The sequence below is a fragment of the Ammospiza nelsoni genome, chromosome 22, assembly GCF_027579445.1.
Source record: "Ammospiza nelsoni isolate bAmmNel1 chromosome 22, bAmmNel1.pri, whole genome shotgun sequence".
Taxonomy (NCBI): domain Eukaryota; kingdom Metazoa; phylum Chordata; class Aves; order Passeriformes; family Passerellidae; genus Ammospiza; species Ammospiza nelsoni.
Window position 1 is genome coordinate 8,213,011 of NC_080654.1, and position 16,895 is coordinate 8,229,905.

The 16,895-nt window shown below is 50.4% G+C and overlaps 2 protein-coding genes across 2 annotated transcripts; both read right to left on the minus strand.

Annotated features, from left to right (window-relative positions):
- Window positions 1-431: 431 nt before the first annotated feature.
- LOC132082853 (cell division cycle protein 20 homolog) lies at window positions 432-7,344 on the minus strand. The gene is made up of 4 exons (XM_059487266.1): window positions 7,196-7,344; window positions 6,468-6,564; window positions 5,422-5,550; window positions 432-607 (listed from the first exon to the last, which is right to left on the minus strand). Exons 1-4 carry the CDS (start codon window positions 7,265-7,267, stop codon window positions 432-434), a joined length of 474 nt encoding a protein of 157 aa, XP_059343249.1. The 5' UTR covers window positions 7,268-7,344.
- A 477-nt stretch (window positions 7,345-7,821) lies between these two features.
- LOC132082854 (thrombopoietin receptor-like) lies at window positions 7,822-14,653 on the minus strand. Its single transcript, XM_059487267.1, has 11 exons — window positions 14,600-14,653; window positions 10,705-10,861; window positions 10,413-10,542; window positions 9,983-10,155; window positions 9,737-9,882; window positions 9,435-9,594; window positions 9,181-9,268; window positions 8,971-9,062; window positions 8,739-8,889; window positions 8,506-8,686; window positions 7,822-8,349 (listed from the first exon to the last, which is right to left on the minus strand). The coding sequence occupies exons 1-11, from the start codon at window positions 14,651-14,653 to the stop codon at window positions 7,822-7,824; spliced, it is 1,860 nt and encodes a 619-aa protein (XP_059343250.1).
- Between the last annotated feature and the right edge of the window lie 2,242 nt (window positions 14,654-16,895).

The following is a 16,895-nucleotide window of genomic DNA, read 5'->3' on the forward strand; positions in this document are numbered from 1 at the left end:
AGGATGGGATGCGGATTTCTTTGTGACAAAGAAGAGGAGCGTAGCCTGCACCTGGGCCCCGAAACTACAACTATAGCCAAGGGGTGTGAAAGCCTGCCAACACATCATAAGGAAAGAGGTCAAATTGAGGAAGACATCTTGGCCTTCATCAGAAGGAGACCATTCCCTACTTTAAAACCCACCAACCCATTTGAAGTGAAAGACTGCAGAAATGTGAAGGAACTTTGGACTCAATTATAATACATTTTAATTCAAAGGAGGGTAGGCAGTGTTATCTAATCAATATGTGTTAGGTTTTTTGGGATTTATATGAATGTGTAAGATATTTTAGATGAGTAGAGATGAGAGAGAGAGCCAGTGGTTCTTCACGCGTGTCTTTAGGAGACAACTCCTCGTGTGCCTGGCTGTAATTAACACACCACCTGCTACCTTTAACTGTGGGGAGTTCTATTCCACACCTCATTTGCTGACCGCGGCAGGAACGCTTCCCTGCTCCAGCAAGAACATCCGGGCTCTGGACGTCTCTGGGCGCTGCCAGGACATTCCTTTCCTGGAGGCACCTCCGCTCTCGGCTGCTCCTCGTGGGGGACAGACAAGACTGCTGGCACTGTGGAGAAAGGAACCTTTAACTCTGTATAAAGTAACCCGTAAGGCGTATGCAGGGGAAGGGCTGTTCACAAGTCACACAGAGATGTCCTGTGCACGACGTACGCCTGTGCAGTTTGGGCTTGGGTCTGGCTGATGGCAGAAAGGATTTGCTGTGTCAGTAAGGACCTGCTAGGAATTCTGGGGGTGAATTGAGCAAATCCTGTTTTATTGCTGCTGTTTTTCCTTTGTGTTGTAGTTGTGGTTGTGTTTTCAGTGTGTGAATGTTTGAGGAAGATGATGTGGGTGGATGCCGATGTGGTGTATGGTGTGTGTTGTGTTGAGAAGAGTGAGCTCTCTGTCCCCTCATAAAGAGATATTCCCTTCCCGGTGAGCCTGTGTGTGTGGACTTTCTAGTTGCAGGGATTGGTACTCCCTGTGACACCTGGTGCTTGGGTATACAGGGGGGTTGAGTGGTTTTTCTCCCACACTGTGGTCATTTGGGACTGCACGGTTGTGTTTGGGGAGATTTCAGGATTTTGTTTTCAACAAGTGCAGCAATTTATGCAGAAAACTACAGTGTGGTGATTTATTATGCTGAACTATGGCAGTTCCTTTTTACTGCCCCCCTCTCCGAGCATTTACAGTCTCCTGCCACGAGGAGGACACTCTCTTGCCTCCCCTGGACATCCTCTTTCCTTTCCTGGACACTCCCTTTCTCTCCTGGAGCTGTTCTCCATTAAAGCTGTGGGACTTTGGTCCCGGGAAGAGAGAGCACCTCTCGTCTTTTGCTTTTGTCTTTGTCAGTGTCACTGGGCCCAGAGCTCGCCAAACTGATCCCCCACCAGATGAAAACTGACAAATGGTCCCATATACACAGCTCAAAAATTGGCCACATTTTTGATGGACTGGGGTGTTCGCCACATTTTGGAATTCCCTATTCCTACACAGGTCAGGCAATTGTTGAAAGGACGCACCACACTCTAAAACCATTCTACAACAAGAAAATGGGGAGTGGCCCAAGCAACACCCCAGATGAGGTTGAGCAAAGCTTTATATGTCTTTATGTTTTTAATAGCTCATTTGCAGGAACTAATCCTCCAATTTTTAGGCACTTTTCAAACAGCACACAGGAAAAATTGAAAGAAAATCCTTCAGTTTTGATCAGAAACCTTGAGTTAGGACAAACTGAAGGACCATTTCCACTAATCACTTGGGGCAAAGGGTATGCTTGTATTTGCACAGGTGCCGGACCTAAGTGGGTCCTGGTGAAGGATGTGAAACCATCTCATACACAAGAGCACACCGACAATTCCACCAGCAGGGAAACGAGCACGCAGACGTGAGCCGCACGGAGAAGCTACGGTGCATGCCAGACGTTCCCCGTTCAACCTGTGAAAGCTACAATTCTGGAGTTTGATGTTGATTTTTGGACTGGGAAAATGGTTTGTATCATAGAGCTCTTTCAGCAAAAGCGTGGTGTCCATTGTGTTCCAAAGAATTCTAAGATATCCAAATTTGTAAAAATTGAAGGTTAGAGGGACAGTTTAGTGCCCTATAGTTGGCCAGTCCCTGAACAAGCGCTAAAAGATTTGCTTGAGAACTGAAATAGATGGGGAAGCTTTTGCCAAAAAACAGCTGAACAGGAACATGGAGCTTGATCATATGATATACTGGAACTTGTTGGTTTTGCTTGCTTGCTTTTGCATGCATACATGCCTGTAGATCAACCAAAAACGAAGGTTTGCCTTGCTTTAGCCAAGTCAGCAGGCTCAGACACCGTGTGTTTGACCCATTTCAGCCCACACAAATCCTTTGCAACACATCTGGTCGGTGTGCCTGTGCCAGCCAAGGAGCAGCCAATACCCAATCGTGACAAATATTGGTGTGAGGCTGCCAACGAGACCAATCCCATAACCAGCTGACATCACTGGGCCCCTGATCTTCTTAAAGCACTTTCTGAACCTCAAGAATTGGAATTCTTGGTTCATTGGTGATGGAATTTTGTTCTGAGTTTCAGTACCAGGGAGATCCACAGTTGAATGTTACTCCCCATCATCCTGAGGACAGATACTCCAGTTTGTGGTGCAATTGCAGTACCCCAGTGCCCCCTAAGGGTGAAACTGCTGACGAGTAGATGACCTAGATGAGTCCCCACATCAATTAGCAACAGAATATTGGCTCATTTGTGGAGACAGAGCCTGGCAGGACATTCCCTCAAAAATTAAAGGTGGCCCATGTAGCATCAGACAACTCACTGTGATAGCACCTAACGTTAAAAAAGCCATCAAGAGAAAACACAGAGAAAAAAGATTTGCCCATCATTATAAAGAAAACTGTAATAGCAATTTCAGACCCTAGGGCCCTGCAAAATGAGGTACATTGAATTTATTTCTACATCAACTTGCCTTGGGTGAGGCATTGAAACCATGACACCGATTGGGGTGTTGGCTGAAGAAAGAAGACAGTGCTACTTCCATTGCAATTAGTGACATGAGGACTGATGTTAGTGCTGTCAGACATGCAACCTTACAGAACAGAGCAGCAATTGATTTCCTTAGCAGCCATTCCATGTGTTCAGTGTCACCCCCATGTTCAACACTGTCACTGTCAGCTTTGACAGCTTTTGGACTGTGTTTGAGAAGTCAATTTTTTCTGACTGTTGAAGGGCTTTGGGGCCCAGAGTTCTTGTTAGGAACAAGGGATTAAGTGTGTGAGCCATGGAGTTGTTGGACCAGGTGTTTTGTCTAAGTGGTGAGAAGGGTTTCTTCCTTTCTGTTTCTCTTTCAAGGGGAATATTAATGTTGCCCCTGAGTCCTCAGGAGGGGAGCCTGTGGACAGAGCTGCAGCAGAGGGAGCTTTGCCTGGCACCGAGAGCTGTGGGAACAATCCCCAGGAGCCCGAGGAGCCTGGTAAGGACAGAGCCCCCACTGGTTTAGAGAGGGGTGAGATGGCTGCTCTGAGCCTGCCTCTGGCAGGGAGGGAGATGAGAAGGCTTGAGTTCCTGTCTGCAGCCTCGGTGCTTCCTGGTGCCTTGAGTTCAAATCCTGCACTGGCACAGCCTGCCTGAGCCCTGCCCTCCACGCTTCTCCAGAGGCTCTGACACTGAGTCCTCTGAGGGAATCCACAAAATTAGAGAGTTTTGGGAAAGCTGCAAAAGGCAGGTCTCAGATACAGCAGAACTGTGATTAGAGCCAAGCAGCAGCCATCAGATAGGTCAGCAGAAAAATTATTTAAACTGCAGAAAAGCAAGGACAAATAGAACAATGGTCTGTGTATTAACGCTGGTCTAGAATAAATCTCCAAGCTACAGAAAAGTTTATCTAGCAAGATATTGGGAAGGTTGAAGCTTAATAATGGAGCTCAGTGCATTGTGTTTTAAGGCTTACTGGTAGGTATTGTCTTCAAAATAAACAAGCACTGTTTTAACCAAAGGTACCTGTGCTTATAGTGATTGGATAGAACTACTGTCAATATGCTTTTGCTTTGTGTGATTGGTCAAAAAACTTTTAAAGTAAGTTTTAACATTAAGTTCTTGGTCTGCTGCCTGGGATGTGAGCTGCTGGCATCTTCCCATTGTCATAACCACGTAATGAGAGTGATGCTGGAAAACAAACAGCTCGAGGCGCGTTCCTCAGCAGCCCCGGCCCGCTCGGGATTTCTACATAGCCCCTGCCAGCGTCAAATGGCACGGCTTGATTTGCAGGGCAGACAGTCTTAAACATCTGCAATATCCTATCAGAGTCCTAGTTTGGCTTCATTCAAAGAAAGGGGAGAGTGCACCTAACACTGACCACTTGTTAGGCAATATCTTCCACCTTGCCCTTGTACCCCTACAGAGAGGCTGTCTGCAAAATGCCCAGAACACCCTCCAAATCTGCAGCAAGGCCAGGAAAAGCAGGCAGAGAATCTTTCTGTTCTCAAGGTCCCCCTTCCTAGGCGACTTGACCCTTTCGACCTGACTCTCACTTGAGATCTACCCATGATAGAGCATTGCAGGAAAACACTTTAAAGGGTCATTAACCAGAACCTGCTTGGAAAGCAAGGGTAGAAACTCTTTCCCTCCCTGATGGGATGCGGGCTGGCAACTGCTGCTCTGAAGATGTGCAGCTGCTCCTGTCTGGAGAGGCCATGGAAGGGCTGTGATGGTCTACGGGAACCAGAGGAATGATGAGCTCAGGTTGGCATTTGAGCTTCATGGGAACAAGCAGAATGAAGAGCTCACAGTGGAGATGAAATTTGCCTGTGCCTGGCTCCTCCAGTGAAACCCCAAGAAGTCCAGATGAAGCAAACACCTTCTCCCAAGAAGCTAGGAAACCTCAGAGTCCTGAGCACCTGCACTTAGCCTGGAAAGGCTGGGAGGCAGCTCTAAATCCTCAGGTGAGGCAGCACTGAGGTCCTGGTATGAGAGCGCTGTGTAGCAGTGCTGTCCAGAGCCACTGCCAGGAAGTTCTGGGAGCTCCAGTCTATGAGATTCAGTTCTACAATTTGAAAGAGCAATGCAGGTCACACCATGCTTGGCTAGAGAGCCCTGCCCTTCACCCGTGCTGCTGCAGCAGGTGTGGGTGCACATGTGCACACACACACGTGCAGGTGAGGGGCAGCCTTCTGAGTGTCACTATGCCCAGCTGCTGGGGCCAGGTACCCTGCTCCAAGGCATCTACACTGTGCCCTAGACCACTCTCCCGCTAAGGCCACACAGGGACACTCCAGAAGGGGTCTGTGCTAGCCTGGGTACACCAAATAATACAGATAGCCCAGTTACACTGTCCTAGGAACAGCAATCCAGTGCAGAATGTTCTGGATGCCCAGCATTCAACCCTGTAGCCGACTTACAGTAGTCGTTGAACATCTCTGGTGCATCCAAGACCCGTTCTGGCTTTGAGGGAATATTTCTGCTATTCTTCCTGCTGGATCCAGGTGCCATTTTCTGACTGTAGAGCACTTTCAGCTTATTCTGACAGCCTGTGTGCAGGGGAACAGATTTGTTAACCTGAGTTAGTTTCCTCCCAGCTGCTCACCCAACTAGGAATCCCTTGGAGTGAAAATGAAGTCCTAAGAGAAACACTCACAAGCCTGCAGTGCACTAAAAATCACTGGCAGTATGAACTGCTGAACAGGGGTGAGCTACAATTTCCTCATTCATGGAAACAAATTTCACAAACCGGTTTTTGAATCCCAATATATTTAGTTGCAGTTTAAGCTAGAAAGTGCACAGAAGAGGGTTTGATGCTCTTACAGACTTCATGAAGGTTTGGAACCTGCAGTATAGGTGAAAGTTCACTGACATCTTTTCATAAAAATCTTTTCTTTAGGATTTTTCCCCTTCTGAGAAGCTGTGGCCTCAGCAACAAAAGGTAAACAATGGTTATCTGCTGCTGGGGAATGCAACAGGTGGATGTGTGATTGGTCTCGGGTGGATGTTTGGATTTACTGACCACTCAAGGCAGAGCTAGGTCTCGCTCTCTGCTGAGACACAGCCCTTTGTTTATTCATTCTTTCTCTATTCTTAGCTTAGCTAGCTTCTGAGAACTTTCCTTCTATTTCTTTTAGTATAGTAATAATGTAATATATATCATAAAATTATAAATCCAGCCTTCTGAACATGAGGTCAAGATTCTCGTCTCTCTCGCCACCCTGAAGACCCTTGCAAGCCCTGTAACAGGTGACCAACTGGCAGTCATAGCAACTCTCCTAAATAAATTCACTGTAACTGGTATGCCCTCCCTCGACCTCAGGAACCTTGAGAAAGGAGACTCCAGCCTGTACAGCTCTCAGAAACCAGTTGATTTCTCCTGTGACCACACACAGAGCCTCTGTGTTGCTGTTCCCCAGACCTGATCTCCCCTGCTGATTCAGCTCACACAGAGCCTGTATCACACCTTCTGGAGCATTCTGTGGTTTTCCTCTGAGGTGGAGGATTTTTGCCTCTTCTACATCAAAACCATTCAGATTCACTGCCCAGGCTTTCTGTTGCTCCTACAGAGACAAATCACCCTCAGTGCAATGCATTTAAAACAATTCCCACACTGCAATTTAAACAGACACCTAAGTCCCCTTCTCTTAAAATCTGAAGATGTTTGCCTGTGCTGCAAGGGTCAGTCACACAGAGGCAGGTCAAAGCACTTTTTCCTCAGACTGTCATACATCGTCCTGCTCACATTTTCACACAATGGCAAATTCAGTGTCATTGCCAGTGGGAAAAGCCACAGCCACAAAGTGACCAAATGCTTCACAAACAGATTTCAGAAGACAGTGTAAAACATTCCAGAAGTGTTCCCTGTGGAGACATTGTCCTAGAATAGCTACCACCAGCAGTTTCACTTTGCATAGGCTCACAGCTTTGTGTTTGTGTTGCCTGCTACATTTTAAAGCCTCATTAGTCAAAAGCCAAATTTTGCTACCAGAAGCAGCATAGGCTTCGAGTGCATGGCAGTCTCTACAGCTTCAGTCTCATCCTAGGCTCCTGAAGCCCAGAGCTGCAAGTAGTGATGGCTGGGACTTGTCAGTCCCGTCTGCCCACTTGATAGAACCTCTTGTTCACTGCTCTGTAAAGGGGCAGGAAGGAGTAGCGGTTGTTGAAGCAATTGTAACTTAGCAACATGCTCACCTTCTTGGTAGGGGAATCCGCAGCAGGGTCATTCTCTTTGGTTAGGAGGAAATTTGCCATCTCCATCTGCATGGTGCTGCGTTTGGGAATGTAGCGATCCCCCCGGCCTTTGTGGGGTAGCTTTGAATTTTGGCTCCAGATTTACCTGCATTCACATATGAAAAGATTGTCTTACAGCTATTTAAAAGCCTGCATTAGAGCTTTCACGGGAGCAAACCCAACACTCTTCCACATCACACCCACCAGACAAGTAGGACTCTGACGTCTCACGCCACACAGTCACAACTAACTTATATTTTCCTCCCTGCCACCAAGTTGGTTAGGGACAGTGTGGTGCAACTCCTTGGGTCTAGTGCAACAATTCCAGAGTCCAGAGATAAGGGGAAGATACAAAAGCGCTCACAGGATGTAAAGCTGTCAGCTGACAGTCCCGCCCACACTCGTCCTAGCATACAGCTGTGCCAGCAAGGCTCAGCTGGGCGAACAGCAGCTCGCCAGCCCCAGTGCTCAGAGCTCTGCCCCTCATGCTGGCAAGGAGGTGGGTGGCTGTCAGGAGCACAGCCCACCTCCTCCTGCCTGAGCAGCAGCCGGTAGGGCAGCGTGGCAGGGAGCCCAGAGCCCCATGGCTACGGACAAGCAGCCTGGGCGAGGCTCCCGCGCTCAACCTCTGCCGCCGGTGGCCGGCGCTCACCGGCTGTCGTGGACGGCGTCTTGCTGGAGCTGTGGGAGCGATTGCCCGGCTTCACGGGCCACACGCCGACGGGGCTGGGCCCGGGGCCGCTCTCCTTGGCCTTGCGCTGCCATGGCGCAGGCGGCGCGGTCGGGATCAGCGTGTCCAGCTTCAGCAGCCCGTGCAGGTCCGCCTCCAACAGGAACTGCGCCGTGGTCCTGCGGGCGGGCGGGGTTAGCCGTGCCCAGCGGCCGGGCTGAGCCTGCTCCGACAGCCCCGCCGGCCTCCCCACCACCGGACCGTGCAAGCGCTGCGGCCGCTCCTGCCCGCCAACGCACACCTCCACTCTCCCCAGCCGCTCCTCGGGACACTCCGTCAGCCGATACGCCCTCCCTCCCTCCGCTCCTCGGGGGTCCTTGATCAGCCGGCACCTCTTCCAGCCGCTCTTTGGGGCTCCCTCCGATAAGCGACATTCTCCCTTCCCCTGCCCGCCTCACCACAGCCTCCCCGCTCGGGACTGCGCCTGCAGGCCGCCTCTCCGGCCCTGTGGCACGCTCACCTCCGCGGCGCCGCCGCCGCTCGGCCGCCCCGCAGCATTTCAAACGGCGGGCGGATGGGGCCCCGCTGGGCCGCTTCACACCCACCGGCCGCGCACTGCCCGGCGACGGCCGCGCGACGCAACGCGATTGGCTGAGCCGCGGGACGGGGCGGAGCGCTCCGCGCGTGAAGTGAGGGGGCGGGACCGGAGGCGGGACCAGGTCTTGCTAAGGCGGGGCGATCCGCGCCGGGGGCGCGGCGGCGCAGGAGGGACCAGGCGGGGGCTCGGGGGGAACAGGAGTTTATAGCGGGGTGGGGGCGGTCGTGGCTGCCCGCGGCTCCCAGCCGCTCATGAGCAGGTAGGACTGGTTGGCCATGTCGGTGCTGGACAGGCGGCCCCCAGAGTGCTCCGGCGGCGGGCCGGGCAGCACCTCCAGCAGGCAGGGCAGGACGGTCTCCTCTGGCGGCTGCTTTTCGAAGGCATGGCCTGGGGCGATATGGAGTGGACGGGGTAGGGGCTGCCATTTTAGCTGCCCCCGGGAGCAGCTGAGTCGCCCTGCCCACCCACTGGCCTGGCCGTGCTTGCTGCTTTCCTGGAGGAAGCTGCCCAGAGCACGGTGCAGCTCAGGAACGGGCGGCCGGAGTTTCGGCTTCATGTTGCTGGGTACGCAGGAAGGGGCATCGAATTTACCCTCAGACTTGAGGTGCCCTAATGCCCCATGCAAGGTGCCCAGGCTTGGTGCTGGACCCCCCCGCCTGCCCCCGGCACAGCCCTTACCTGTAGAGGGAGGGGAAGGTGCAACACAGCCCCAGGAGCGTTGCTGAGAAGAGCAGCGGCACCACCGTAACACTGGGGCTGAGCCAGCCTGCATCGGCGGAGGAATGCCGGAACTGTAGCCTTTCCCAGAGCCACCATCTCTGAGCCCCTCGCAGCCCCCTGCCCCGTGCCCCCCTCCCCATTTCCAGCACTGTCTGCCTCTTGCCCTCAGCCGTGAGGCTTCTGCGGCCGCAGCCTCCAGCCCTGCCCCTTACCCGCATCGGCCACGGCATCAACCACAACGGGTTTGGTCCCGGCGCTCCAGCTGCCCCGGTACCACGGCCCGCTGGGCTGGGCCCGCACCTGCGCGGGGTAGCGGGAGCCTGGCCGCAGGTCCAGGACCTCTTTCCTCGCTGCTCGCGGAACCTGCAGGACCTGCGGGGCAGAGCCGAGCCGGAGGCATGGCTGCTGTGGGCTGGCACCAAGGGGCGGATCCCGCTTGGCCCGAGCCCGCGCCTGCCGTGTGTCAGCAGCGGAGGGGGGCAGCGCTGCTCGGGCTTCCCTGGGCAGGCCTTGCCTTCCAGTCATGGCTTTTCTCCATGGCATAGCGGACCTGGTAGTCCAGCTGCTCTGCAGGCAGCTCCAGGGGCGGCAGCCACTGCAGGCTCAGCCGGCCCTGCGACACTGTTGCCTGCACAAGCTGTGGGGCATCTGTGAGCATTGCTGGTGTTGGGGATAGGCATTCGTCGCTCCTGTGAAACGGGACATGGGACACTGTGTCCCCTGTGAGCCAAGCAGGGGCTGCGGTGGCACTGGGACTCACCAGCCTGGTGCAGCCAAAAGGGCTCCTTGAAGTAGCTGAGTGTGGGCAGCATGTGGGTCCTGGTGACATTCACCAGGACAGAGATGGCACTGCCAGCCTTGGGCTGGAAAGTGCAGGCATAGGTGCCCTGTGCCCCTCTGCTTACCTCCTCGCACTGTTGCCATGCATCTTCCCTGTGGGAGGAGTGGGGAGCCAGTCAGTCTCACCAAAGCAAACCCACAGCCAGCATTCCTCCTGCTCTTCCCCAGGAAAGCTACTGCTGCTTGTAGTTGGAGGTGCAATGTGGTGAGGGGGTATGAGATTGGTGGTGGAAGGGCAGGACAGAGCAGGGCATGGGCAAGGGGCCCAGTGTGGGATATTGGGACACAGCAGGACCAGTGGTCTCTGGGATGTGCCTGCATGGGTGCCACCTGCCTGCCATGCCCCTTACCTTGTGCCAGCCCCGCTCGGAGGTGGCCGGTAGAGGAGCTGGTGGGAGCTGTGGGGCTCTGCAGGGTCCCAGCTCCACTCGCAGCGCTCGTGCCGCAGGTAAGGGGTTCTGCAGCACAGCCCGATGTCTCCTGGGCAGGGAGAGCCAGGACAGGGAGGGGGCTGCTTCCCCTTGGCCCCCCAAAACTTGGGAGTCACACCTTGCTACAACAGGACCCTCACCCCTGCAGCCCCAGGCGTGGGTGCCTCCCTGCTGTTGCTGCCAGCACCCTGCAGAGGGGATGGCTGCTCACCGGAGGAGTGGGGGGTCTCTGCAGCCAGAGCCTGTGACCAGGGCCCCCAGACGCCGTCCATGGAGGTACCGTCGGGCTTGCTGCACAGCTGGATGTGGTGCCTCACCCCTGGCTCCAGGCCCCGGAGCACCACCCAAGTGTTGGCCTGGACCAGCCTCTGCAGGAGAGGGGCCAAGCTGAGGAGCAACTGCAGGCTCCAAAGGCCCCTGCCCATCCCTGACACCTCCAAGGACCTGTCCCAGTGCTGCTCATTTCAGAGGGTGCTGCCTTGGTGGAGAGAAAAATCAATCTTCTGCCTTTCAGGGAGCTGAACGAGAAGGGACTCTTCACCATCCAACACCTGGCTGGGTCCCATTCAGAGGTCCTGCTTTGAAGCCTCCGTCAGGTTTGCTTGGCAGTTACCAGCGAGGTGAGAACATTGTTCTGAATTGTCCCCTATACTTCATACACGGTGTGTAGAGTAGGTATGTGCTTGTGTTGGAAAAGAAATGAAATTTAGCAAAATATTTAATTATAGTGAGTTGTGTGTGAACTGGTTTGTTAAAAAGTAGTTTTGTAGTCGCTGAAAAGTGTGTTGAGTTTTGTGTGTGTAACCTAGCAGGTAGTCTTAGGGATTTAATAAATAATTAAACTAGTGCGGGAAAGTAAGAATGCTAACGTGTCTGGAGGCAGCATACAATGCTCTTAGAATAAGATAAGCAGAGGATTAATGATCTTGTTTGTGAACCAAGGAATGTATCACAAGGGGTCTGTGACCAGGCAAGGGGAACGGGGAAACTGTTTCTTGGAGACTTTGTTATGAATCGCATGTATAAGAGGGAAGCGCCCACACGTGAATTTGGGGGCTCGGATTTTGGGACGTGAGTCCCCCAGTTCCCCGGGCCCTTAATAAAGCACCCACAAAACTTATCCGAGTTTTGTGTCATCTATCAATCGGGCAACAGTTTTCTGGCGACCGCGGCAGGACTCCAAGGGCTGCTGGGGCGGTTCGCGTCCCGATCCACTCCAAGCCAGCACCGAGCACTTCTCGGGGAGTAATCGGTTGTACCCGACACCCCGCGCCTGTTGGACAATTGCCAAGGTAAGCCCGAAGGTGCTTTATATTGGAAAAAGGTGATAATTTGATTTGGATTTGGTGGTTGGTAAAAAAGCCTAGGCTCCGGCCATAAGACGTCTAAGGACGCAGGACCGGAACTCACCTCCTGTTTGTTTTAGGGAAGGACGGCAAGAAGGTATATTGGTTTAAGGTATATTGGTTTATTGGGATTAATAGTGGAATTAAAGGTTGTCATATGATGTCTTTTAAAACTTTTAAAACCTTAGTGCAAGCCAATGGTAAAATACCTGGAAATACACCATTAGGTTGTATATTGAAACGGTGGAAAAGTGAGGGGTATTATCAAGAATTGGATAAAAGCAAAATGATAGATTATTGTAATCATTGGTGGCCTGAATATGAGATTGGGGAAGTGGGATGGCCGGTGAATGGTACACTGGAATTGGGGATAATGGAATCTTTGATGCAATTTTTAAGGAGAAATGAGAAATGGGATGAAATACCATATTTGGATTTGTTTTTCGTTTTATATCGGAAAGAGGAATGGCAAAAGGAATGCGGTATTTTTGTTTTAGAAGTGAATGATGAAAGGGAGTGTGTGGGATGTAAAGAAAGAAAGGAGCGTAATTTGTATCCTTCAGTCAAGGAAGATTTGTCTTATTGTATAGCACCTCCGAGGGTTCCGGTTGCTCCTAATGTGCCCCCTGCTCCCTCTGCGGATATAGCTATAAAAACGGGATCTAGTGAGAGTGATAGTGATGGTGGTGATTTAGAAAAGAATGAGAGTGTTAAAGGAACTCCGTTAGCAGGGCGGACTCACAAGGGAAGGAAGGGGCAGAAGGGGCCACAGTTAATTGCGCCGTTAAGGGAAGCTGTGGGACCACAGGGAGAAAGGATACTTATAAAGGTGCCTTTCTCCCCCGGGGATTTGGTAATATGGAAGCAATCAGCGGGGAGTTATCGGGAGGATCCTGAAAGGGTGGCAAGGGTGGTTAAAATGGTAATAAAGACTCAGAATCCGGAGTGGAATGATTTACAGGTATTATTAGATACTATAATGGATTCCACGGAAAAGGAAATGGTTATTAGAGCCACTAGAGAAAAGGCTCGTGAGGAGATTCGGTTGAGACAACTAAATGAGACAGTTGATGAATTGGTACCAAGTGAGGAACCTAAGTGGGACCCAAACTCTACGGGAGGAATAAGGGCTGTAAAACGATATCAGGAATTGTTGGTGGAAGGAATTAGGACAGGAATACCTAAGACTATGAACTGGTCTAAGTTGTATTCGGTCAAGCAGGACAAGAATGAGTCTCCTCTGCCTTTTTAGAACGATTAAAAGACATGGCTCGGAAGTTTACTAATTTAGATGTAGAGGATCAATCAGGAAACCTTCAATTGGCCTTGTTGTTTATGGGGCAATCACAAGAGGATATTAGGAAAAAGTTACTAAAGCTGGAAGGAGAAGATACTAGAAGTTTGGATAAAATGCTGGAGGTAGCGTGGAAGGTATATAACAACAGGGAAAAAGAAACTGCAAAAAGACAACAAGCTAGTATTCTGGCTGTAATGCAACAGACAGGGGCAGGAGGAAGACCCATTAGGGGTCGAGGTCGGGGAGGAACTAATCGTGGACAGAGGGGGGTTGCCAAGAGGTCGGGGAGGATTTGGGTTTGCACCTAACATGGGGAGGTTGGATCCAAACCAGTGTGCGTTTTGCCGACAATTGGGACACTGGAAAAATGAATGCCCGGTTAGAGGAGGTATGGGCATGGGAAACATGGGATTAAGGACAGGTCCAATGGGGAATGCTCCTGTGGGAGGATTCACAGGAGGACCAGCAGAAGTCGCTCAAGCACTAGTTTTGGGAAACTATCAGAATCAAAGCTGACTAGAAAAGGATTTAAGGGTAGTTTTAGAAATAGATGGAAAGGATCAAGAATTTATGGTAGACACTGGAGCTACTTATTCTGTACTCAATAGACAATTGGGACCTTTGAGTGACACAACGGTACAGGTGGTGGGGGCAACAGGGAAGCTAGAGGAACAACCATTTTTACAACCTTTAAATCTTAGGTTTGGGGGGAAGGAATTAGATCACCAATTTTTGTATATGCCAAACTGCCCCACACCCCTTCTTGGCAGAGACCTGTTGTCCCGACTTAATGCGAAAATAATATTTGAAGGGGGAAGGGTGAAATTGGAAATACCTGAGGAACAAATAGCAGGCATTTTTGTAATCAAGGAAGTGGATGCCTCTCCTATTCCAGAAGAAATTGAGCAGGCTGTAGTACCCTGGGTATGGGAGTCAGGGGTCCCCGGAAAATCTAAAGCTGTGCAGCCAGTAAAGGTGGAGCTAAAGGAAGGGGCCCGACCAGTGAGGATAAAGCAATACCCCTTGAAGCTTGAGGCAAGGAGGGGAGTAGCCCCGTTAATTAAACAATTTTTGGCTCAAGGAATATTACAGGAATGTGAATCGGAGTATAATACTCCAATTTTTCCAGTAAAGAAACCTAATGGTAAGTACCGTTTGGTACAGGACTTAAGGGCTATTAATGAAATAGTGAAAGACATACATCCAGTTGTTGCTAGTCCTTATACCTTGTTAACATCTGTATTGGAGGAGTTTAAATGGTTCTCAGTGATTGACCTTAAAGATGCCTTCTTCTGCATCCCACTGGCAGTAGAGAGTAGGAAATATTTTGCCTTCGAGTGGGAGAGTCCTGATTTTGGGAGAAAGAAGCAGCTTATGTGGACGAGACTCCCACAGGGATTTAAATGCTCCCCTACTATTTTTGGAAACCAACTGGCCAAGGAGCTGGAGGAATGGAAGATAACCCAGGTAACAATATCCCCATCCTTGTATGTAGTCCTGCAGTACGTGGACGACATTTTTCTGGCTACTAAGGAAAGGGAAATGTGCGTGGAATTAACAATTAAATTACTCAACATGCTTGGCCAAGCAGGGTATCAGGTTTCTAAGGAAAAAGCTCAATTGGTCAAAAATAGCGTTATTTACCTCGGTTGTGAGATCACACAAGGGCAGAGACATTTGGGAGTAAACCGAATAGAGGCAATATGTGCTATTCCTTTGCCTCGTAACCATCAGGAATTGAGATCTTGTGTAGGAATGGTGGGATGGTGTCGACTGTGGATCATGAATTTCGGTCTCCTAGCCAAGCCACTATATGAGGCCTTGAAGCAGCATCGGTTGGAGTGGACGACACAGCAAAAGAAGGCCTTCCAGGAATTGAAGCAGGCACTAAAGGAGGCCCCAGCCCTAGGACTCCCTGACCTGACCAAGGAATTCCAGTTGTACGTGAATGAGAGGCAAAAACTGGCATTGGGGGTCCTCACCCAGAAGGTGGGATCCTGGAAGAGGCCAGTGGGATACTTCTCTAAACAACTGGATTCGCAGACCCGACCTAAAGGATGAACCATTGGAAGAACCTGAATGGGAACTATACACTGATGGATCCAGTTTTGTCAAGAATGGGACTCGCTATGCCGGGTATGCAGTGGTAACATTGGATCAGGTAATAGAGGCAAGGGCTTTGTTACCTGGAACTTCGGCCCAGAAGGCAGAGGTGATTGGACTCACCAGAGCCCTGTATTTGAGCAAGGACAAAAGGGTTAATATCTGGACAGATTCTAAATATGCCTTTGGTGTGGTTCATGTACATGGGGCATTATGGAAGGAAAGGGGGCTTTTGAATTCACAGGGAACCAACATCAAGCACCGGGAAGAAGTGCTACAGCTACTGGATGCGATACACAGTCCCAAAGCAGTTGCAATAATGCATGTTAGAGGACATCAGACTGCGGAAGGAGACGTTTACAGAGGAAATCGATTTGCTGATGTTACAGCACGCAAGTGACACGGGAAGTATGGACTCAAATGGCATTGGTACCGGTAAGAACAAATCCGGCTACCCCATACCTGAATCAGGAGCCCAAATATTCAATAGAAGATGGAAAACTAATAAACTTGCTAGGGGCACAGAAGAATCAACTTGGGTGGTACATTACACCAATGGGACAAATAGTGGTACCTACCCGCATAATGAAATTTATTTTGGAATCAGAACATAATAAATGTCATTGAGGGGCAGAGGTATTGGTAAAATTTTTGAAGAATGAGATAATCTCTAATCAGATGTTAACAATGGCAAAAAGAGTTAATGCAATGTGCCCGGTATGTTTGAAAAATAATCCAGTAGTTAGGAGACAAATACAAATGGGAAAGTTGCAAGTCGGGCCACAACCAGGAGATTACTGGCAAGTTGATTTTTCTGAATTGCCTAGGGCACAGGGATACAGATACTTGTTAGTGTACGTATGTACATTCTCAGGGTGGCCGGAAGCTTTTCCATGTAGAACTAATCAGGCTAAGGAGGTGGTAAAAACCTTGTTAAAAGAAATAATACCAAGATTTGGAGTACCTTTAGGATTGTCATCAGATAGGGGTCCGCATTTTATAGCCGGGGTAGTGCAGGAATTAGCACGAATGTTAGATATAACCTGGACTTTGCATACCCCCTGGAGACCTCAGTCTAGTGGGCAGGTGGAAAGGATGAATCAAACCCTGAAAGGACAAATCAAAAAGATTTGCCAGGAAGCTAAACTGCACTGGCCTCAAGCTTTGCCTTTGGCCCTACTCAGGATTCGAATTAAACCAAGGGAAAAGGTAGGCGTAAGTCCATATGAGATATTATATGGCAAACCATATCATGCAACTGTATTAAAAGGGGAGGTACATGTGAGTGGGGACCAGGCGATTGCAGAGTATGTTATGTCACTTAATAGAATTCTTTAAGAAATACGTTACAGTGAAATAGACCGCTCACGCTGGAGAATTCTGTCCACAACATCCAGCCTGGGGACCAGGTGTACGTCAAGAAGTGGATCACGGATCCGCTACGGGAATCATGGAGCAGACCCCACCAGGTGATGATGACGACCTACACGGCGGTGAAGGTCCAGGGGATGGATGCTTGGATCCATTACACCAGGGTAAAGAAGGCACCGTTCCAGTGGGAAACCCAGATAGTGTCTCCAACCCGGATGATCTTCCGCGCAAAGCCGCCTTCTTAATTATATTACTGCTAGTGATCATGAGACTATTACCCGTTCA

Bases quoted from the DNA above. Each gene is read 5' to 3' on its own strand.
- LOC132082854 (XM_059487267.1), bottom strand. From the start codon at position 14,653: ATGTCGTCCACGTACTGCAGGACTACATACAAGGATGGGGATATTGTT. The intron at 10,156-10,412 runs GTAAGGGGCATG...CTCCTCCCACAG, and splicing joins CCGAGCGGGGCTGGCACAAG to GGAAGATGCATGGCAACAGT. The intron at 9,883-9,982 runs GTGAGTCCCAGT...CCCCAACACCAG, and splicing joins CTTTTGGCTGCACCAGGCTG to CAATGCTCACAGATGCCCCA.
- LOC132082853 (XM_059487266.1), bottom strand. From the start codon at position 7,267: ATGCAGATGGAGATGGCAAATTTCCTCCTAACCAAAGAGAATGACCCT. The intron at 5,551-6,467 runs GTGTGATACAGG...CCCTGCACACAG, and splicing joins ACCACAGAATGCTCCAGAAG to GCTGTCAGAATAAGCTGAAA. The intron at 608-5,421 runs GTAAGTCGGCTA...CTTTCTCCACAG, and splicing joins AGAGATGTTCAACGACTACT to TGCCAGCAGTCTTGTCTGTC.